Source organism: Uloborus diversus, chromosome 8 (genome assembly GCF_026930045.1).
Source record: "Uloborus diversus isolate 005 chromosome 8, Udiv.v.3.1, whole genome shotgun sequence".
In the NCBI taxonomy this organism is placed as follows: Eukaryota; Metazoa; Arthropoda; class Arachnida; order Araneae; family Uloboridae; genus Uloborus; species Uloborus diversus.
The window spans coordinates 158,436,470-158,461,346 of NC_072738.1; the positions used below are offsets into that span (position 1 = coordinate 158,436,470).

General features: G+C 34.3%; 1 protein-coding gene across 1 annotated transcript; it reads left to right on the forward strand.

Annotated features, from left to right (window-relative positions):
* Positions 1 to 1,273: 1,273 nt before the first annotated feature.
* LOC129228704 (1,5-anhydro-D-fructose reductase-like) lies at positions 1,274 to 23,789 on the forward strand (the record flags this gene model as incomplete). The annotated part of the gene is made up of 10 exons (XM_054863388.1): positions 1,274 to 1,283; positions 1,539 to 1,702; positions 2,562 to 2,678; positions 6,367 to 6,456; positions 9,935 to 10,051; positions 11,615 to 11,742; positions 14,892 to 14,970; positions 19,313 to 19,396; positions 20,630 to 20,721; positions 23,747 to 23,789. Coding segments are annotated over 10 exons (924 nt in total), but the record flags the coding sequence as incomplete, so codon positions are not given.
* Between the last annotated feature and the right edge of the window lie 1,088 nt (positions 23,790 to 24,877).

Consider the following 24,877-nt stretch of genomic DNA (forward strand, 5'->3'; position numbering starts at 1 on the left):
AAGAACTTCAGGACGTTTTAGAGGGACAAATTAAGTACAGTGGTAAGTTAGCTAAAGTTCCTATGCCTGGGTACCGATAAATCTCTATTGTGATACATCAGGAAATTATAATAGATTCTTTGTTCCGCAAATTCTAAGGCGTAAAATTTTTGATACAATGCACGGTTTGTCTCACCCCGGCATACGTGCTACAAAACGTCTTATCGATAGCAAATATGTCTGGCCAAATATAAACAAAGATATAACTGCTTGGTGCAGAGCTTGTGTTCCGTGTCAGCAGACTAAAGTACATTTGCATACTAAATCCCCGTTAGTTCAATTTTTAGTTCCGGATGAGAGATTTTCTCATTCATTTAGACATAATAGGTCCACTAACACAAGTTCAAAATTTTAAGTATTGCTTGACTATAGTGGATAGATTTACGCGGTGGCCTGAAGTTGTGCCAATTACTGATATAACAGCAGAAACGGTAGCTCGTGCTTTCGTACAATCATGGGTTTCTCGATTTGGTACTCCGCAAAGGATAACATGTGACAGGGGCAGACAGTTTGAATCTGAACTTTTTACGAGTCTATCAAAGATGCTTGGCATAAAATTAGCAAGGACATCGCCGTACAGACCCCAAAGTAACGGTCTGGTGGAAAGATTGCACCGACCATTGAAGCAAGCTTTGATGTGTTACAAATCCGATTGGTTTGAAGCACTTCCATTAGTGCTGTTGGGACTCAGATCTACGTTACGTGAAGACCTTGGCGCGTCCGCGGCACAGCTGACTTATGGGTCAACTCTACGGTTACCTGGACAGTTGTATGAAGAAAAAACTTTATCTAATATGCCTGACTACGTTGCACGTCTTCAAAGACTGATTAGCTCGCTAAGTCCATCTACTCCTATTCGGCATGGTCAACAACGGATTTATATCCCTAAAGATCTGCAAAACTGTACACATGTTTTTGTGCGCTTAGATGCAGTAAAAAAATCATTGCAGCCGCCATACGAAGGGCCTTATGAGGTCCTAAAGAGAATGGACAAGAACTTTTTGATTTCGGTGAACGACAAGGAAAAGATCGATCGCTTAAAACCAGCATTTTTAATTGCTGGAGATTCCAATCCAAGGACTCCTGGAGTTACAACAAGGTTTGGCCGCAAAGTAAGTTTTCGTCTCCCAATGGTCTTGTGAGACTGGTGAGGGAGTCTGTGGCAACGGCCTAAACTCAGAGAAACAGCGCATGCAAATCTGGCAAAGTTTATTTAAGTCTCCAGCTGAGTTGGCAAGCGCGCGGTATCTGGATTGATGTGTTATGTGTAAATGTTAGATTATTCCGAGATGGAACTGATGAATTATTTCTTTTAATGGTAATGTGTTTTGTTGCAATTTACAATAAATGTTCGCTTTTAACAACTGGATTACCCGTCCCTACAGATTAATACACAGTTTGCCATTCAAAATATATTAAATTTCCCTGTAAGACAGCTTTTACTTTGTTTTTACGACATACCCTTTTTTGAAGTTTTTCGATACTTTTTAAGGCTGAAGAGGAAGAATCCCTTATACCGGCCCTGGAAGTCGCAGTTGATGCAGGATATCGTCATATCGATACAGCTTATCTTTATCGAAATGAACCTATCGTCGGGAAAGCTCTTCAGAAGATTTTCAGTAAAGGAGCTGTGGAAAGAAAAGACTTGTTTATTACCACAAAGGTAAGGTTTTAAGCTTTTCATTTACTTTTAAGAATTAAAATTAAACTTCACATCAGAAAGGCGTATGTAGGAGAAGCACTATTGTTTAATCCGACTTTATCTTTAGATTAAAATGTATCTAAAATACTTTCATTAACTCTCAACCGATTAAAATCTTTAATTTCCTAATTTAATAACTTTCACATTTTATATTATCGTATCTGAGGAATAAAGTGATCCGTCTCTTGGTAAATAAAGAGCTCGTGCTTCAAACGTTAGAGAAGTCCTTATGAAAGATTAAAGTCTTGAGTTAAAAATTTGAAACCGCTATTCATTCAAAGTGCTCTCTAAGTTAAAATAATAGTTTTTATCTTGCGAAACTTTAATAATTTACAGCCAAAGATTAGTGCAAACCCAATACTTAAGAGTAATATCAATCTTAAATACTTCTTACTACTACGAAATAAACTTTTTATACAAAAATGTAACAGTAAATAACATTGAGTTACAGCAAGATTAGCCTATTTTGTTCTTTATCAACGTCGCTTACTACTATTACAATTTACAAAATGTAGAATTTCCCACTTTTCAATCGTAAAATGTTTATAAGAAATTAAACTTTGCTAGTGATTTTAAGATTACAAAACAAAAATTTCATAATAAAGAACTACTCGTAAAACGCCCTGGACGAAACTATCTGTTAAAGTTCTATTATCGAAGTATAATCAAAGAAAAAATCGTATATTGAAGTTGTGACTAAAAGACTGAGATTATGACATCCACAAGAAATGAGTCGGCTTACGGTTTTAAAATCGTGCAGATCTTTGATTTTAGTAAACTATCCAGCAGCAAGAATTAAAACTGGTCTCTATATTTGCAGCTTCCTGTAAATGGCTTTCATACTAAGGATGTGAAATACTTCTGCCAGAAATCGTTGTCCAACTTGCAACTCTCGTATGTTGACCTCTACTTGATCCATTGTCCTATGGCGTCAAAGGTAACTAGATTAGTTTCTTTTGTAATGCTTCTATCCACAAGTTTATCGTAACAAGCACATGACAGTCCTACTTAATTGCACTACATTCATAAGAGAAGTTTTCCCATAAGTTTCACAAGGTTTGAACAGAGCTTTAACCCCTTTTGCTGTTTCTTAAATTTTACTTAATCTGTCGAGTATTTTAAATTTGAATTGTTGTAGGAACTGTCTGTATTCAAAACTACTGCCTGTGATCAAACAAGCCTTTAGTTCATAATACAGTAATTTCTTTAGTTTCTTCATTATGTAAAGCTAATTCGTTGTTACTTAAAATGAATGTCCTGGGTAATAAATCAGGATGCTAAAACAGGATCACACTTTTCAGGGAAGTTGTGAATATAAGTATTGGTTTCTGAGATTTCCCTTAGCTAATATATAAATTGCAATTTCAAATGGATTTCTGTAAATATATTTCAACGAAAGTTAATCTATCCAAATTCTATAGATAGAGGAAATTAGGAAGGTTTGACCCATGGAGATTGCTTCCATAAAAAGGATATTTAGGGAAATTTTTAGACATATTTTTCCTTAACGAATCACACAACAGTATTCTGCAGGACGAAGCCGTTTCAGAATTGTCAGTGGTAAGCATTCAGTGTTAACTGTATTGCACCTTTCAAGTAAAGTTTTATAATTTTGGAACTAGGTTAAATTTTTACCTCCAGTTTTGAGGTAAATGAACTTTAAAAGTATACAAATTTTAGTCGCTTTTCTAACTACATATTAATATGCAGTAGTTTTATATAACTAGATTTTGGATTGATAAAATATTAAGGAAAATAAATAGTACGTAGGGAACTTTGACTTAAGTTAAAGAGGGAGACTTTATCTAAAGACTAATTTGATGTTTTTTGTTTAATTTGATGCTTTTTCAAAGAATTTTTGTTTATGAATACATAAAATATTGTGATTTAGGCATACTTTTTATTTTGTTCTAAGTTGCTAAAAATTTAAGGTTAGCAAAAGAAAGCTATCTGGTAAACTTTTACCACAGTTAACGAGGGAGACTTGACAGATTAATTTTTTCGTTGAATTTGTCTGATGAAAGAATTTTTGTTTATAAATCGATAAAATATTGTAATTTATGCCTAATTGTTTTTATTTGAGCAATAACTCTAATATTATGAAGGTCTGACTTTTTTACTGACTGAATAAATAAAATATTTTGGTCTAAGGTGTTTTTACTCGACAAATAACTAAAATATTAATCTTCAAACCCAATGATTTGTTACTCGTCAAAATAACGGAAATATTGTCTAGGTCTGAGCTGATAGTTTTGAATTAGACTTCTGCCTTTCTGCTGATGTGGAGTAAGATTGATTTAATTTCTTAAGTTACCGAAATACCATTGCTATGTAAATACACTTACGCACGATATTTCATAACTTAATCTTTTAATCCCTGAATTTGTATAGTGTTTAATATACTTATTCATGAAGTTTTAATCTGAATTTGGTTGGTTTTACGTAATTTGTAGTAATTTTTCTTCATTCTTTAACTTGATGTTAACTTCTATAAAATTTCTGCTTCAAGGGTTGGTGTACTGCTCTCGACACCTAAATAATTTAAAGCATGAAACTGAAAAATAGAAACTTGAGGTATTCGTAGCTGTCTTATTTTCTCAGTTAAGATATACTGTTTATTAGCAGTTAGTAACTCTTAAGATTATTTACGAAGATTAAAATTAGATAAATGTTTCCCAAGTAAATTTATTTTTTAGTATGAAGCTGTCTAATTTTTTGCGTTGAAACGTGACAGGTACTAAGCTATTCCGAGTTTTTGGTTTAATAATTTGCCAACTTCCCCTCGTTTGTACGTCTTTTATTTTAAATCGTACATGTTTCAAAATAGTTTACTTTTAAATATTTCAAAGTTGATAATCAGTGTTTAAATATAATAGGGAAGTTTACTTTCAAAACGGATTATATCCTGGTTTATACTTTTTTGGCAAAATGAGAAAAAAGTTTCTCGACACAAACACTAACTGCTAGAGTTTCGAATTTCTCAGAATGTTTTGATAGAATACAAAGCGACTATTGGCATAAGTCTAGTCATTATTCCTCAGTTTTACCAGACCTAAATTGCCAATTTTATTTTGGATATATTCCTTTTTGGTGTAAAACAGTGAATATCATCCCTTTTGCAAAAAAAGTTATTTTCTTCGGAAATGAACTTAATTATATTAAAACAAAATATTTAACGCTTTTTAATATATTTTTTACTACACTTTATTCTTTCATTATTTTCATTGAACATTTAAACAGGATCTTCGATCTAATTAAGTATGCACAATAAAACCACCCAATCAGATTCAAATAATGTTGTAGGCATTATGGTATTAATAGATAATTTTTTCGAATAATCGCATTGTTATTGTAATTAATCGCAACTTAATAGTAATAATAATTATTTAATATTTAGTAATCAAATTTGAAGTTTCGCTTGCCTAACTAATAACAGACTTGAGCAAGGTGCTGCAAACTCTTAACACGGACGGGCATCAAGCGTGATTGGAAATGCTCAACCAGTGCATCGCTCCGCTACTTCATTTGTGAGCTACTTTTGAGTTGGAAGAGTTAAATTTGGATATGTTCCCTTTGGATATAAAAGTGAATAAGTGGGTACCTGCAAATAACGGATAGATTCCACTTTGCTGTAAAAGACCTAGCGAGAAATAAGGGTATGGAATACACCGTTTAGATGGTGAAACCAATGTTTAAACATTTCAAAACAGTAGATATAAACCACTTCGTGAAGAAATTCATGGGTCAAGAGGGCTTGCATTCTCGATTCTAAAAGCGAAAAAAAGTTTTCCCCCAAAAGTGGATATAATCTGTTTTGAAAGTAAACTCCTCAATTGTCAAACCACTTTCTGTCTTGAACTGTAATCGGCAATTCTCTAAATTGTACGGAAAGCAATAAAACGTATCATACAGAAGTCTTAATCAGTAAGTTACTAGGCCCATTAGCCAGGGCTAAAGCTGAAATACACGGCCAGCTCAGTCATTTTCAGCCGAGGACTGCAGTTTCGTGCTTATTAGCACTCATCAGCACGGCATAGGAAAGTGACTGAGCTGGAGATGGAAAACCTCAAGGAAGCCAAGAGTACCAAACAAACTGGTAGCTAATATAGAATTAGCGCAGACCAGACGAGTGACCGAAGCAATGATTCGGTTCAACTCAAAGATTGAAGGCAAAGCATGGTATATTCAGTAAGCTACCAAAAAGCCTATTAGTCGGAGCTCCAGCTCAGTCACTTTCCAAAGCCGAGCTGATGAGTGCTAATAAGCACGAAACTGCAGTCCTCGGCTGGAAATGACTGAGCTGGCGGTGTATTTCATGTAGAAGTTTTAATCGTTTTGCATTTAGGTTAATGTTTTAACACATGTTTTCTATTCTACACTCTCCGCCAAAGCTATTTGCTGCAGAATAATTTACTTTGAATTTTTGGAATTGCTAAACGAAAACTAGCGAAGTAAGCATTTCTCGCCATAGTTTGGAAAGAAATGTTTCCAAACTATTTATGTTGAATCGTATAAAAGCGTAGTCAACCTAAATTCTATACTTCTTAATAAAGGATAATTTCGTTTTTTATCGAAATATTCATTCGTTTTTTTAATTAGGTATTTACGAAGCGATATTCTTTCAGAGAACAGAAATAGATGACGAGGCGTACAGCGTAGATGAAAATGGAACTTATCAAGGAGATAACACAGTCGACTTAGTGAAAACTTGGAAGGTAAGAAACTTTAATCATTTGCCTAAAATCGAGATTAAATGACATAGTTAACTTTTAATACATGCTACTGTAGCCCATGAAAAACAAGTATTTCGACAAATTTATAAAGTACGAGCTTCTGAATTATTTTTTCAGAATTTAAGGAAACTTAAGATCTTGGAAAATTTCCAGGAAGACTTTACACGAGTGCTTCACAAAAGTTTGAACTTAACCTCTAAAAATACTTGAACGTATAACAACCAAAACAGGTTTAAGATAAAGCGCAATATTTGTAGCAATGAGATTTTGAGAAATTTAACGAGTTTTGGGATTTATACTAACGATGGAGAAATGTTGGAATTTGAATTTTTTTTGTGCTTTTTTCAGCGGAAACCGAAAAGAGGAAATTTGTACAATGAAGCAAAGTACAATTGAAAGAAAATGTAAAAAATCAAAATGCATATAATGCGCTTACTTTCTGAATGTAGAAAATTAATTCAAACTGCTAAGCTTTCAGGCTTCTGTTGCAATAAAATTTTCTGCAATTTTAGGCTAAACATGAAAATTCCTTACAACAATGCTTCAAGCTCATTTTTAATAATTATGTGAAAGAACACTACTGCAAAAAATCTTGACAGAAAAATCTTCTACTGGTACTAACTAAAAGACAATGTGATAAACATGAGTTGCAGTGCATTGAAAAAAGGCTACTTTTAATCGGAAGGATTTTGATAGTGACTAGGTCACTTGACACTGCATATCAGTGCTCCAAATGGCTAAAGACCTGCAATAAATCGGTATTTAAGTACAGTACAACCTCGATATCTCAAATCTCTCGAGACAGGAAAAAATTCGAGTTTTTGAGTTATCAAGGTTTTAAAAAAATTAGAAACTCTCACAATTACACTCGTGCGCTATATGCATAGATATGTAATATGAGACCACTCTGAATTACGATTAATAAAGTAGACTTCAATATTTTACTAGATTTGAAGTTTTATAATTGTCGAAAGTGCACTGGAAGAGATTTTGAAATGAACAATCTCAACTTGGTTTTTCACATAAAAATTCTTATCTTCAACTAGTAGCTCCCCATATTCGAAATTTTCAACAGCCATTTTGTAGGAGTTAAAAAAAACAGAATGATGAAAATGAGAACTCATTTTCCCTTTTCACTTAAACTGACTGGCGAAAAATCAACCCCCCTCCTTCCTCAATGGACATGCGCGAGAGAAATGCGCAATAATTCTAAACTCTGGGGAAAACACAGCACCCCTCTCATACCGACACTCCCCTACTACAGTCGAGCCCGCTTAATGGAATAGGCAATTTGCCAGGGAAAATTATTCTAATAAGCGGGATATTCCATTATCCGGGATAAAAATAACTCAAATCAACGGTGTAGTACATGGGAATTTTATTACATTAAGCGGGATATTCTATTATCCGATAGTCCATTAAGCGGGCTCGACTGTATCTTGCTTCAATATCCTAATCAGTTTCCAAGAAGAGAGATGAAAACTGGTCCCTGGAACTGGTTTTACTGCAAAAATTGCCAAAGAAAAACAACTGAAACTTCTGTGCAAAAATTTCGACATATCAAGGATTTTGAAAAATAAATTTCGAGATAACTATGGAAAATACATAGGGGCTTTTATAGAAAATGGAGGGGAAAAATATTTTTTTGAGACATCAAGGGTTTCGAGATAAGAGGTTCGGGATATCAAGGTCCTAAGAACCTTGATATCTCGAAGGAGATATTAAAGGAGGATTAGCTTGCTATAAATCGATGCATGGCCAAAATTCGCCTAAGCTTGGAGGCCGTGACAATCGCAGAGACTCGCGGCAACAAAGGCGTTACAAGGAACCCATGTTCTCCATTTGTTGCCATGGATTGGTGGATGCAAGGGTTCCGTGCAGCGCCTCTTGCGGTCAAAATGGGCGATGTCCAATCAAAAATAAACAAACTTTGAAACTTGTCATTGATTGGCGGATGCACAGAGCAGATCATAGTTGCATCGGTTTAACACAAGTAAGTCATAAACTGTCAAGGCCAGAAAGAGTTGGCACCATTTAGTGGTGCCATGATCGTTGAAGGGATTTCTATGAGATAAGTCTCGCCAAACGGAAATGGCCAATTATTACTAACGTTTATTGAAAGTGTCGACGTCGTTTGGGAGGCATAAGCATGAAACAAAGGGTTCCAGGTTCTTATTTTTTGGCCCTTATTAGTAAGTTTGCCAGATTTCTAAAATGTTTAACCGGGACACCGGAATGCCCCTCCCCGCGTCGTGCGTATTCAAGAGAACGCACCCCTGGTTGGCTTTTAGAGTACTTTATGGGGCAGTTCATTCTCAATGCTATGAGTAATTGGTTACAAATTGTGAACCTTAAAAGGGTAATAAAAATGACACAAGCTGGTAAATTTAAAAATTTTACTTTTTTCATGTTAATATTTTCAAGTTATTTTAGTAAGAAGAAACTCTTTGAAAGAGGAATAAAAAATAGAACATTATTTACAATTGAGGGCCGTGGTAGTCCGATCGGTAGAGTGTCGGATTCGGGGTCGGAGGGTCCTAAGTTTGAACCTCGATGGTCGAAGACCCACCGTCGTCATTAAAGGGGGTTGGGCGACGCTAAATATGCTCGTGGTCTCAATGTCCTCCAAGTGAAAAGATACCTCTGGGGATGCTAGCACCAGGTAGCTATTAACTCCTGGACTAGTTCTAAATTCCCATTAACTGTTCGATCCGTTGATGGTGCTGCCATCTACCGGTATAAAAAATAATGGAGGCAAGGCACTTAGTATGCAGTCCTCGACATAAATACAGTTGTGGTCAGTTGTGACTCGGAATCGGAATTATTTACAGTTACTTTTCATTGGCAATGACTATTTCACCAAGTCTTTTGGTTTTCATCTTGTTGTAAAAATCATCCTAAACTAATCCGATGCTATTTCAAGTTAGTGTTACAAAAGACAAAGTAATTATCCTAGATAATCCTTCCCAATTGATTTTTTTAGACTTTTTGGTCATCTGTAATCAAATTCATCTCTTTCCGGGACATGAAGTGAACCGGCAGGGACACAGGAATATTGTCTGAAAACCGGGACGTCTGGCAAGCCTACTTATTGGTCCTAATTATTTCCTAAAATTGGAAAATTAAGCTCTACAAATAGTTGCAACAATACTATTTTTAATCATAATTTTAAAAATAATGATTAAGTTGATCTGTTTCAATTCGGAATTTGTGAATTGAAAGTTTTTCAGTTCGGAGTTTCAGTCTGAATCTCCCCGCCTCTCTTTTGTCCCGTAAATGACATTTATTCGTGAATTTGTTTCTCTGTATTTAATGCTGGTTCTGAGACTGCACGAAACTTCTTGCAGAAATTCTAAATTTGTTCTGTTCATCGCTGCACGAATTTTTGGATTTCTGCTTACAGTGAAATCTTCCATTTTTTTTTCCTTTGCTATTTTATGAGATTTATCAATTTATTTAGGCAATGGAAGAGCTTGTTGACGAAGGGTTAGTAAAATCCATTGGACTCTCAAACTTCAACAGTCTGCAAATTCAGAGAATATATGAGCAAGCAACAATTAAACCTGCCAATTTACAGGTAACAAACTATTTTTCAGGAATCGAGAATGTTACGTACATTGGTTTGCAATTAAATTAATACGTACAATGTTCCGAATAACATCCGTGTCTAACAGGTTACGTTTATTAGTTATGATCTCATTTTCATACACGCTTGCTTAAGATTTCGCCCCAGATAAGGAAAGTGAAACAATTTAAAGAAACTATGGAGAAAATAAAAGTTTTACGCAATCGTTTAAAGCTATTTATTCTCAAATATTAAAATACGCGCAAGAAACTTACAATGTGATATTTACTGATTAGCTTTCGTTTTCTAATTTAGAAATGCATACTTAGTTCAAAAACTTCCAAAGTGAGAAATTTTAGCGATTTGCCATTATTGATTACATTGTTACCACGCACCACTTATATAAGATATCTTTGCGAGTTTTGTGGCAAGAAAAAGCATTGAATTTAGATTTGTAATCAATAACTGGGTCGTTTTTCCAAGTTTCGAAGTCTCTTTCCTTGCTGAGATGCGATACGGTACAAAGAAATTATGCCTTAACCGCTTTAATACTTTTACCGCAGAGTTAAAAGGACCTCAAGGCTCGGGCGCGAATTTTAGTTATGAGCTCTCTCAGCATGCGACGCGAGATTAATGAAATTCAGCTCAAGTTAATAAAGCGCAATTTTTAATTTCTAGTAAAATTAAAACTATTAATCATAGGTTATCACTCACTAAGTGGTCAGTTCCTGAAAGTAAACAAAGCATAGTTTATCATTACAAAGTTTGACACTTCTCCTTCGGTCAAAACTATGAAGTTTAGGAAAAGCTTACGCAAATTATTAAAGTTGTTGGGGTTTTCAGACTTCGATTTCAGAGGATCTCAATATTTCTGGTTCAATACTCTATGCATTCTCAATCCTTATGTGCAAACTATATTTTTGCAGAAACTACATCGCACTTCAGCAAAAGATAGGTACCTGGTTTTTAACATCTTTCAAACCGAATAGAACTGAAATCACCATTTGTTGTTTAAACTTTAAAGTACCAAGTATACAAAATAAACATTTATATAATATTGCGCTTGTGCAAAAAATATATTAACATAAATCTGTAAACTTTGCCTTTTGCTATAAACTAAATTTTGTATTGTGGTAAATTCAGAAAATATGTGTATCCTAGTTATTTAAAGCCAAAATAATTACTATTGTATGGACTACGGGTAGAGCTGTTTAATTCGTCACGAGTTAACACCACGTCCAAGGTATGTATTTCTGTGACTAAATGACAAACTAGGAATGAGAATTTTTTACGCTGTTTTTTGATCTGAGCGCTATAGCTTGGTTTTAAAAATTCTTAAAAAATCTTTTAGAGAGTTTAGTCCCGTCACTCTAAAACCACCTTATAATGCAATTCAATGTCTTGCGTGACAGCGTGGAAGAGTTCAATACTCTTGCATAAAACTCAAAGACAAATGCAATGTAACGTTTTTAATGTAACAAATCTGAACACACTATTTCTTTAACTTAGAGATCTTGCAACTAATGAACTGATCCTTGACACTGTATGAAAGTTAAACGTAACTTCCCGTTGCAGGTTGAGTGTCATGCTTATCTTCCTCAATATGAGCTACAAGACTTTTGTAAGAAACTGAATATTTCTTTCACAGCATATGGTCCTCTTGCATCTCCTGGATATATTGAATTTATGGTAAATATAGGAATGTAAGTATTTTAGTGCTTTGAAGATCGCTATTTTTGTTCTATTAAATAAAGGACGAAGTAACTGTTATGTAACTGAAAGCTATATTAACTTTTTGACTAAAATCGACTATTTGCATCAAGCGGAAACTATCCTGGTTTATAATCACGTTTGCCCAGCAAAAACATCGCCTAATGTAGCATTTTGACGAAAATCCACCAAACTTGCTCGTTTTGAGAATATCATTAAATTGGCTCAAAATCAGTATTGGGCATTAATCAATTATTTTTTCCAATTGCCTTGTTAATTAAAAAATTGCTATTAAATCAATTGGAATTAAATTAATTGCAATTAAATTAATTGCAATTGAACTTTTAATTGCGCTTTGCAATTTAGTTAGATTAATGGACGTTAATAGTTTCTTACAATTAAAATACTTGCAATTAATTTTTTAATTGTTTTATGAAACAATTAAAACTAACAAATTAACTTTATGCATCAATAGGTACAGAGTCAAAAGCATTTTTCAATGTCGTATTTTCGTTCAGTGCTGATTGCTTGCTCGCCGCGTGAACTCGTCTAGGCAAGCTTTTTCCACACGTAAATGTTTGTGTTTTAATCAAGTGTTTTAAGTTTCTGTAAATCGGAAGAGGTGAGAAAAAGACATAACAGGGGAAGTTAGGTCTCAGAGACCGCTCTGTTTGTTTTTTTAAATCATGTACATAATTATGATACATTTCTGAAATTCTCTCAGATGTTATTTCGGCTTTTATGAGTTAAAAAAAGTAGGATAAAAAAGTTTTTGAATTTTAATTGAAATATACTTCTGAGGAAGTTTCGCTAGAGCCATAAGGTTTTTTTGAGAAAAGTCACATGCTGCAGTAAAGATAGCTCGTAATAAAATTACTGCTGAGCATTGGTCTTTTATTAGTTGCTAACATGTGAATTCAAATAGTCAGATAGTAATATGGTACCCGTCCAGCGTCCGTTCCAGGTAGACCTGTCGCCTGTACAGTATATTATACAAAACCAGTAATTTTTTACAGATTTGATCAAAATTCACAAAATAATTGAAATTTAATTGTAGCAAACTGCAGTTAACAATTGTTAACTGTAGTAAACTACAATTAATAGTTAATTGTAATTTTCCCAAATTACAATTGATCAATTGTTAGTTGTTACGTTTACCAATTAATCAATTGTTAAGCTTTAATTATTCATGCAATTAAAATTTGCCCAACTCTGCTCAAAATACAGAAAATAACTTTTTTGGTATTGGTGGTGAAAATTTATTTCTTTTCCATATCCTAAACCGTATAGGTTCTCTCTGCTGCGATCCATATTTGTAGAATGTGCTACTTTTTCATGGTTTTCAAAACCACGACCTGGTTCCATTCTGAGTTCTGCCGAGTTTAGCTAGTTACTAAAATCGCCGATGTAGCACCCATTGAATTTTGCTGCATTTTGAGACAAGGCAGAGTTTGCAGTCTTGAAACGAGCTAGTTTGGTAAATTTTGGCTGTCTCCGAAGATTACTAATATTCTGGGAGGCAATTTGAGTAAGGAATCTACCCCGAGATTCCTTTCGAGGTAATAGGGAAGTTTTCAATTTTATTTTTATATGATAGAGTAACATGTATAAACATCATAGGTGAAAAAATTTTTGCGATACGATAGTTTTTTTTAAATTAATTTTTAAAGTTCAAGCTCTTGTGACGTCAAATGGCATAGGAAGTGACGTCATCCCCTCTTCCGATAGGGGAGAAGCGAAGGTCACGCATTCGACTTCGAAGACGAAACGTAAAAGGCTTTCTCCTCGCATTTAACTCCTCGCGTTTCTGAAATATTAAACCTCTCATTCTCTCGAAAATATTCGAATATCTCATTGGTGTTACTTGAGGAAGATTATTTAGATTGTGCTTTAACGAATCCGACCTCCATAGTGTTCAAAAGGATTATTGAATTTCTAAAAAATAAAAATATCAGCGCGCTCAAAATGTTCCTAGCGAAAACAAGGGATCTTCGGCGGAAGGCTGCCCATTCGCGCCCTGTGACGTAGGCTCGTGACGTTTCAGAAGCGCGCACTTTTGCGCGTGGATTTTTAAAAATTCATTAAATCAACCACGGTGTTTTAAAATTCGGCGATGGTGAATTTTTTAGTTTTAAGGGTCAATTAACAATATCCAATAGCTAAAATATGAACATTTAATAGGTTGCAACTTCCCTATTAGGATAGCCACCCTCCCGCGCCTGGCTATCCGCTATTTCATTTATTATCATTCACGTGTGATGGCACGCACCGAAATTGATATATATAGAAACTAGCTTTTGCCCGCGGCTTCGCTCGCGTTAAGTATTATTATTAATTAGGTATAGTTTTTGCGGCTTTACTTTTGTTTAGCGTGTGTAAAAAAAAAATAGGGCCTACAAAACTTCTTTGTACATAGTATTCTTAACTAATCTGTCATTAGGCGCTAAAACTATCAAGCTACTGGGTGAACTTACTCGTGAGCAAGCAACATAAAACTGTCCATGAGAGAAGCAATGTTCTCTCAAGTCAATACCCACAAAAACAAAACAAATGCCAAACACAAAGCAGTCTATAACCAAAACTACTAAACCGAAACAAAGCAAATGCAATTCAAAATATGCCTGAAAACTTTTAATCCGTTAAAATGTTATCTGTTGCCATTTTCAATTCGCTAATAAATAAAACTTGAGTAACTAATTCGAGCAAGGCTTTCACTTTGATTTTTCAATTTGCCCTTTGACTCTGTTTTTGCATGGGTGTTTCGGTAAACAAACTTTTATCCCCTTGGGGGTAGAATTTATCAGAATCCTTTCTTAGCGGATGACTACGTCATATCTACCTGCATGCCAGATTTCAGCCCGATCCGTCCAGTGGTTTGGGTTGTGTGTTGATAGATCACTATGTCGGTCAGTCACCTTTGAGTTTTATACATTTAGATTTTAATCGCTTGTTAAAACGATAAATTAATAGAAAGCACTTTACGCAGTCTGATTTCTTATGCGTTCCTTTTATAAAGTTAAAATCTTAGTATACTTTTCCTTTACCATGTTGTAATGACTTATGCTCAAAGAAGCATCTTAAGCCTAGACTTTTAAATTTGTCTAATTGCAAAGAAATGTACTGGTTCGTTTCATCTTTTTAGGGGTGCTCCAAAGGAACGCCTTCTAGATGATGGTAAATTGAAGCCAATTTGTGCGAAACATGGGAAGACTCCAGCTCAGGTAAGCATTAATCTAAGTTTTATGTATTTAGTTCACGGGTAAAAAAGACAAGATATTAACATTGAAATTTGGAATATGTCGACATTAATTAAATGTTTGACTTGGACAGATTGGTGCAAATACGAGCATTGGTTTACTTATCCCAGAAAAAATCTTCAAATGTAACTTAGTCAAACTTTCTGGAAAACAGGTTATTTAATTTCGGTTTCTTTTCCAAATAGAACAGTGTACTTAGGCAATGTTCAAAAATGTCACTTGTATTAAGTTATTTTCAAATTAATCTTTCAGCTTACTATTCAAGTCTCACTTTGGATAAGTTCTTTTTCAAATTCTGTTACACAATAAGTTTAATACCGTCTTCAAATATCTATATCTGAATTTCAGCTTGAAAGTAGCATTTTATTGAACTTGGTATCTTCGTTTTTAGTATCCTTCATGCCCAAAGAAGAGGCCTGGAAGAAAGTTCTTGAAGGCCAGAGCCAGGGCCGTCGCGCCACTGAAGAAAGTATCTTCAAAGGATAATAGCAAAAAATAGATTAATCCTTAAGGGCTTTTTTCAAAATTTAAGGTCAATTACTTCAAGCTATGAACACAGCAACTTTGAGCAACAGCTGTGATATTTTCCATTAGATTTAGTTGAAAAATTCATGGGATCTATTAAACTTAACCTGAATGGTCTCAAAGGTGATATTTTATTTCATTAAAACTTGAAGTTTTACGAGTAATTACTCAAGCCAAAGCTAAATAATATTAAAGTGCAGCTATAAACATCTTTAATAAGATTAAGTTTTTGATCAAAGTTTACAAACCCAAGGGATAAAATAAATTTCGACTTCTTGCCTCTCAATTTCTTACCTATGTTTTCGGTTTAGAGTATGGAAGATTTGGATTCAAAATCTTCTTCAATCCATAGAGGATATTAACTTTAGACGAAGCAGAAATGCATTAAGCAAATGGACATAGTTTACTGTACCCACGTCATAAATTTTCTGAAATGTAGCGCACAATGGGGTATGAATTGCAAATATACATGACAAATTAACCAAATTGATTATACCCAAGGAATCGTAACCTGAATCTAAAACTTAGCAATTCTCAGTATAAAACAAGTAATTTTTTATTTACCAGTTTGCATGGATGTAGTGAACTTGTTTTGCCCTGAACGAGGTTGGGGAATTAGCTCTTGCATTTGTACTTGTTCTTACTTTTTTACTTTTAACAGACTTCAAAAAGGAGGCGGTTATCAGTTCATACCTTATGTTTTTTGCTTGTCCACTCAGTCTCGCCTAGTGAATAGATTTTGATTATTTTTAATGGATAGGGGGATGGTTCAACTTGGGTTCCATTACTTTGTTTGACCATATTTTTTCTTTAGAAAAAAATTATGGTCAAAAGACGGGAAATTTCATGCAATTTCCCTATTAAATATAATCATTGTTACAAAAGTTAAGGTGCTATACAATATTAATAGTAATTGCAAAGATAATTTTGAATGAAGGCTTTTCTGAAGAAAGCATCAAATTTCTTCAGTGTCATTGCTCTGTAGTGGGAGTAAACCTAACGAGGAAGCGAGGTAATGCTGTGATTAGGATTTGCTTAGCCTTCACGAAGCTACTAGGTTAGGTTTGCCTCAACTATAGTAGTACTTTTATCGTTATCATCTATGCCAATAACAGATGTTCGGGCTTAAGTAAGTAGATAAAAAGATTGCATCACAAGAAACTTGTATGCTGGGTGAAATGTAAATTATTTCGGGAAAACGTAGTATTTAAATATTTATAATTAAAATAATACACAAATGAATTCCAGAGAGGGACAAAGATAAATTTTTAGTGCCAATCGCTTAAAGTTTAAGGCATGTTTATAGTTTTTCTTCTAGTATGGAGCATTTTTATGAAAATAATGTGAAACTTCGTGATGGTAACTTCTATTTCTGTAATAAATTTACACTAAAAAGAGTGAAACAAAATTTTGAAAAAACCACTTCAAAATTGCTCTAAAAAGGGAAATAATTTTATTCTTTAAACACCATCGATAATACTTTAACTTTTTTAAGTTGGCGCAAAAACGATAGATAAAATCATTCACAGCCATAACTCAACTACAAATATAAATTTAACCCAGTTTCTTCACTGCCACATACATTATGCATTGAAGACAGCATATTAGTATAATGTAAGTAACGTTTTAATGTTTAGTTCCCAACTTTGGATGATTTTCTGAAATATAAACAAAGCATGGTTACACTGATTTTTACATCGTTTTTGTGCCAACTTCAAAAATTATGTTTAAAGTATTATCAATCATAATTTAAATCGCCTTGAGCTCAGCCACAAAGCAACTATTTACAGAAAATGGGCAACGAAGCTTTGTTTTCATTTTTAAAATTATTTAATGTGTATGTACCTGCTGCAATAAGACAGTTTTTAAATTCTAAAAAATCAGTTTGTGGTATAGAAACTAATTTTTCCATTAAAATGTGGCTTAGTTTTTTCCACCTAAATGCTACCATCTCCAGGAAGAAAAGTTATGTCTAACTCAACCCAGTCACAGGCACGATTTAAGTCAGTGCGTCGTAATACTTCGTCCTTTTAAGTTGAAATTTCCTTTTATATCGCTAATTGCACGAGTCTGACGAGTAAGGCTCTTGAAATCTGGCAGCGCAGTCCGACTTAAAGTATAATTAAGTCGGGATTAAATCTTTTTCCAAAACCACTCTAAACTTGGACAGCGTTGGCGGATTCAGGTGTAAGACCCTGAAGTAGCAGTGCCACTAGCGTCACAAACCTCATAAGTCACTTAAATGGATGAGCAAGAATAAAGGGTGGAAGTCTTACAATTTGAAGTGAGCATGGATTTGAGTACCTGTATAGTTATTCTACTAAGTGTACTACATACGCATTGTCATAACATATACTAGCCGCATGCATTTTGCTTGCTAGCTTTTAGTAAACACGTAAGCAGTATAGTTACAAGTAACTTCAGCAAGTTAATGCCCTATAGCCAGGGCTAAGGCTGAAATACACCGCCAGCTCTGTCAATTTCAGACAAGGACTGAAAGTCTTGAATCTTGCAGTCAAGTCTTCCAGTCCCCGGCTGGAATTGACTGAGCTGGCGGTGTATTTCAAGTATTTCTGGCTATAGGGCGGTAACTTACTGTATATACCTGCCTTGCCTTCAATATTAGGGTTGAACAGAGTCATTCTTTCGGTCACTCGTCTGGTCAGTGCTAATTCTGTGTTAGCTACCAGTTTGTTTGGCACTCTAGGCTTAAGAGGTTTTCCGCCTCCAGCTCCGTCACTCCTATGCCTGGCTGAGTGCTAATAAGCACGATACTGCAGTCCTCGGCTGGAATTGACTGAGCTGGCGTTATATTTCATGTATAACTTGTTTAAAAGTAACTTTGAAGGAGTTTCATAAAAATAAATTTTGACAAAGAACGCGGAAAGTACCTTGCTTAAATCGGTGCTTCTAAGAGAATGACGTTCAGGCTCCGGTAATTTCAGAGCCACAGACTCCGCAAGAATGAGCAGGGTGGAGAACTTGATGGCAAAGTGAGATACCAACCCTTGGAGTTTCAAACCTTCAACTCAAGGCTCGGTCTTGCAGCCCTAATTTAAATACAAATCCCTCTCTTAAAAATTTTACTTTTTTGCGGATTATTTTACGAAACCATTAAGGTTTTCGAAGTCAAAATGACTTAAACTACTCTTTCTAATCACGTAAAGTTGATCTTAACTCGCTATATGTGGAAGGACAACCTTGAAAAAGAATTGCCTATTACAGCCGCCCTAATTTAACTGCCCCTTACTACCTCTGGTCGCCCCTAATAAACTCGGGTCAAGTGGTTAACGCAACCGCAATCGTAGCGCAAAAGATTCAAATACCAGGTGTAAAGGATGAATTTTAGAATGTTGCCCTCTTAATTATTTAAGAATACTTTCAATTAAATAAATTGGTCGAATTAATGAAACAATTAAAACAAATTAATAGTAAGCAATTAAAGCTAAGACATGAATCAACATGTCCTATGACGTTGTACAAAATGACATCATTCAAAAGCCTGACACATTGATGACGTCATCCTAAAAATACTCCGTGGAAGATTAAAAAATTACGTAACGTCCTCCAAAAAATGCCCCTATAAAGATTGCGATTTTCTTTTTCTCTCTACTGCACGAAGTGGCAGGTTTACTGCTGTATAGGTTTGGATGACTATCAATACTATAGGGAATCTTACGGCTCAAATTTATGAAACTCCAAACAAACTTCAATATTAATTAAATGAGTTTTTCTAAAGCTAACTCGGTTACCTAAAATGAGTCTATATTGTATCTTTCAGGTTCTTTTAAGGTATCTGGTGCAACGTAACATTGCCGTCATTCCAAAGAGCATAAATCCTGAAAGGATAAAAGAGAATATTCAGGTAAACTCTTGGAACTCTTAAAGAAATTAAAAGTAATTTTAAAATTGGTCTACTATTGGTATTTCGAAGCCCTATAACGTAAATATTCCTTTATCTCAAAGTTTTGCTTCGGTCCCAAAATTTCAGTATAGCAAGATTACGTTCGAAGTAGCCGATTGGGCCCTTTTTCAGTGTCCGACAACCTGCGATTTTATTGCAGGCTAACCTTTGAGAGATTTAAACTTTTGGCAATAAACTCTTTAATTTCTGGATGACTCACATAATGTATTTTCAGGACAAACTTGAAAGCAATACCAGCTGAATTTAAGAGAAGAAATTAGGCCTACTACATACAAATTTAATGAATTTTTACGATGCGATAAAAAGGGTGAACAGTTGAAAGTAACTTCTTTTTCGAAGTATCTTGATTAAATGTATTCTCTGTAAAGATATTTTAACTTAGCACTTATAATATGCTTTATTCAAACTATAAGGATTCTGGCGTATCCACTGCGTCCTCTTCCTGAAGAAGAGGATAAAAATTAAATCTTAAAAGGGCTGGAGTAGGAATCGATAAATCGAACTAACGATTACTCGAAGGTTTAGCTGGTCCCTTGTGATGAAATGAGTGGACTGTATGTGTGGTTATATACCGTAGAAAGAATTTACAGTTCAGACTATAAATTTTTGTTTGTGAATTCTTCATGAATCTAAAAATCAGTATCTAGTTTTTTGATACAAGACTATTTACAAAAATTTTATGGTCAAATTTCCTTATGTTTATCAAACAATGAATACTCTCTTTTTCTTCAAGAAACATTCAAGTTAATCTTCCATAATTTTATTTTCGAAAATAGGTTCATAGAACTATTAGTTAACCTAGAAATTATGATGGTGCTTGTTAGCGTTTACTCTTAGATTATATTGTTTTTAGTTCATTGTAAAGTACAAATTTGAGGCACCAGTTTTCGCAAGATAAACTAAATAGCTAAAAAGAAACTGCATTTGCTTGCTCATAAAGTATTTAGGTTTAAAAGTATCTAATGTATTCTATCGCTATTTTTAATCTAATGGGAGTTTGGATTGTTTAACAAAATAGAAAATGAATTTTTTTTTAAATTCTTCAATATTGGGACAAAAAAGGCGTTGAAAAATTTTAGCGTGCAATTCTGTAAAGTTTTTATATAACCCAACGGATAATTTCAGATAATCTAAGAAATATTAGTTTCAAATTTAACTAATATATCTTTGCAGATTTTTGACTTTGAACTGGATGATGAGGATAACTCTGCTTTGAAAGCAATGCAGAAAAATCTTCGTTACTTTGAATTCAACTTTATGAAAGGGTAAGTAGGTAAAAATCGAATTTTATCAACAGAAAACTGAATCTTTAATATTTCCAAACTTCAATGCAATTTTGTGATTTAATCGGAAAATCTTTTTGATTTTGAGGCATAAACTTAATTAATTAGAAATAACCTTGTAATTTGAATCGCATTATGCTTAGTCTTTCAAGTCAATTCTTTAATGTTATAACAATCAGTTTAATAAACTGTACTAAAGGAGTTAAAAATAATCTTTCCTGCTACTGGGCTTCTCAGAAATATTTAAAATATATATAAAAAAAACATTGTTATAGTTCAAATTTACACCCTTCCTCATGCTTAAATATCAGTACAATGTCAACTCGGTGGACTTTCTCAGTTTGTTTTTTGCATCATTGACGTTTGAGGAGCTGCTTTTGTAAAGGGTAGTCTACCTTTACATGCTGCTGGTTAGGCACTGTGCAAAAACAAAATTAAAACATATGGCATCTTGCTTTCAAGTTTCGCTGCTGTTCTAAAGACTTCCAAATTTGTAAATTAGTATAGGAAGTGACGTCACGATACGTGGAAGAAAAAGTTCAGATAAACCGCCACATTTACTAGCTAACTACCCTGCCTACTTCGCGAAAAGGAGACCGCCATCCGTCTATGAGCTGTTATTGGCTGGCGCATTTGACTCGAATGCTTGTAATGTTCCGCATTACTTCGCTCGTAAAATTGAAAAAAAAAAAGCGATTGACAAATTATGACAAAGGTTACGTATGCGTGGGTTTAACTAATTGAATTTCCTAAGTGATGAGCGTAATTTCTTACGAATATCGGACAAGGCGAAAGAAACTATTTCCTTCGCTTGACTTAGGCTTATTTCTCCTTTGTCAAGCAAGATTACAATCGAGTATAGTATGGGAATTTAAAATACTTCCTTATTTCACAGCAGATTAGAGATATAAATTTCGTGACTCTAGTATTTATAGTTCGGACTTATTTGAAGAATAATTTCAGTGGCGCTTTGCCTTGCTTATATGAAACAGATATTTTCTTTATAAAAAGAACACTCCAGGGTTCCCATGTACCTACCACTACACTTACCTAAATCCAGAACCCCTATAACTGGAGTAGCTTAACCTGGAACCCCTATAACTAAAGCTCGTATAGGGGCTTTAGCTTAACCGTTTGAATGGGATCCTAAGGGCTCTTTTGATCCAGACCAGAAACAGTAACCCCCGTTCCACCAGCCCCACATGTATCGAATTGCAATGGGGACTCGAGGGCTTTGTGACAATGAACATACTTAATCCTTTCAGGGGCGCATCATTAATTTTTGAGAAATATGAAGAAAAAAACACCAAGTAGGTTTATTTGATCATCTAGACATAGATTTTCAGAGAAAAAAATTTTTTTGGAAACTTTTTTCGCTGGGGGTGGTGTTTCCATTTGTTCAACCCCCCACCTGGGAAGGGACAAAAACACGTTTACACATGTAAAAATGAATTTGAATCATTTAGAACAATATGATAGAGTACCTCAGGTAAAATCAAGAAATTGATTCACTCTTTCAGCGCTAATTAAAATTTTTAAAATCTGAAACAAAATTCCAATTTTGGGGTAAACGAAAAATTGCAAATTTGATTTGGTCAAGAAATTGAGCCTACGAAAAAAATTTTTTTTTGTTATTCTGCCATCTCATTTTGTTCATTGAACTCAATAGAAGAGGACTCAAGTGATCTTGATTCAAAACATTCGGAAAAAAAGAGAAAAAATATATAAATTGGTGGTTTCACAGCGCGACCACCGCCCCTGAAAGGGTTAACGTGCCCCAGTCACTATTAAACTAACACTAAGTATCATCGCAGACTAACATCGTACCCGGGACATTCGAGTTTGAAGTCCGACGCCTTACCCCAAGGCCTCCTATAGTACAGTGCCCTATAGTACAGGGCACATTCACAACATACATTCAAAAACTTGTAGCAGAAAGTAAAGATACTTCTGGAACAGAAGGGGGGGGGGGGAGGAATCGAACCCACCGCTTCAAGAGCGTAAAGTCAACTCGCAGGTCAATGAGGGTCACTCATACGTCACTGAGGCTGAAATATATAAATTTAAATTAGACAGTTTTACTTATGAATCATGCTCCCCAAAAATAAAGTGGAACTTTAGAGTTTTCTTAGCTTGTCTCCTTTTCCTTAACAGAAATCTTTGTATGATTCTCATTTGGATTTTAACTAGATCAAGTAGATTAAGATTTTTCAAGAATTTAACTGCATGAGAAGTGGGAGTTTGATTTAGAACGCAAGTTAATGCTTGAAACGGTTTGATGCATTTAAGTTACTCGACAAGTTTTATTTTTTCCCATGACATTAAGCACTGTTAGAGGGGGGGAGATATTTTGGTCATTATTTTCTTAAGCACGTTGGAATAGTTTTTTGAATTAAAATTTTAAATTAATACTTTCATCCGAAGCGTAAATTTAATATTTGACATTTAGTATTTTTCGGCTTCCATTTTCTGTGGACGGAGGAAACATAAATTTCAGTAACTTTCATGGGATTCGAAAATCTTTCGTACCAATTAAACGTAGAAATAATTTTTGAATTTAACATTTTGCTGTTAAAAATATTTGAACCGTTAATACTATACTGTAACTAAAACGCACTCTCGTTAAATTTACGAAGGTTGCCAAGGTCTGTTTCAATTCTCTATTTTCCGGAAAATTTACGGTAATTGTTACTGGCATCCATGTTGCCAGTAACTATTACCGTAAAAATCAAATGTTACTGTAAAATTTTACGGTTTCCTCGGTAGGCCACAGCAACCAGTTGGCGCTGGGATCGCTTATTTCTCCGGTATAAATTACCGTAAAAATCAGCGATGCGTCGGCGATGCAATTTTACAGTAACAATTACCAGAAAATCTTCCTGAATTTTTAACAGTTTACATAACAGTAAAATGCGCTTAATTATTTAATCAGGTATAGTTAAAAAAAATTCTAACTGAATGAAATTGTATAGTTCATTCTTCCGGTAAGAACTTTTTCTTTTTTCAGAATGAAGGACCATCCGGAATATCCTTTCAAGATACCTTTCTAAACTGAATGTAGGGCAGTTGTTTCATTTTGTCGAACATATCTGCTTTTGTTAGTATGTTTTGAACTACAATAAAATATTTTAAAACTAAGCAAGAGCTTTTTAATGTCTACAAACATTTGGAATCCTCTCTGTATCTCTTTCGAAGGAGTTTGTTCTAATTATCTGATTTAAAGGTTACTTTCAACTTTTGTAAAATTTTTGCAACTAATTTTACGAGTTTAATACAGATGAAATTCAAGCTTTTCACTATTGATAGTAACGCATGTTAATGTAGGTAGAACTACGGAAAATGTTTGCTTTTATTCAAAAGTTTCACTATTACAGAAGTGTTGTAGACACTTGCAGTTTGTGAGAATTCTGCAGTTAAACCAAAAGTGTAAAATCTAACTCGTCAAAAACAACTCTGTTGTAAAAATTTCCCCGCCAAGAAAACCATTAACTTTTCCGCACAAAAAATGCCTTCATCCAAAACCCTCAGCCTTAAAATGTTACGATATCTAGTTTACCTGCCAAGTATCTGCCAAACTATCATCCTTGTTCTCTTTCATCACGTCTAATTCCGTTAGAACCTCCTCCCATCTTCAACTCTTCAGAAATATGGATAGAACTTTTAAATTGTTTATCCTGTTTGGCGAAAAGCTTTTCAAAGTGAAGTGGTTGCTTGGTGAGCAAAAAACAAAGAGGATGATAGTTTGAAAGATACTTGGTAGGCAAACTAGATATCATAAATTTTTATGGCAGAGGGCTCTGGGGTTTAGGATGAAGGCCTTCTTTTTTGTGCGGAAAAGTTAAAGGTTTTCTTGGCGGGGAAATTTTTACAACAGGGTTGTTTTTGATGAGATCACATCTTTTTGCAGTGATATTAATTTGTCTCGATTTTTAGAATTGAGAACTTAAAGTCAGAAAATGTACAATTGAAACAACCCTGTCTTGTGTTTTTTAAGGAACAATAATGGCAAGCCTAATTTTACGTCGTTATTTTCTGACCATTTAGATTCTATGTTCGTTTTGCGAGAATTGGGCTGTTTAAATTTTATTTTAATTCTTGTATTCTCTCTGTTGCATAGAAAACTTCTTGGATAATAAAA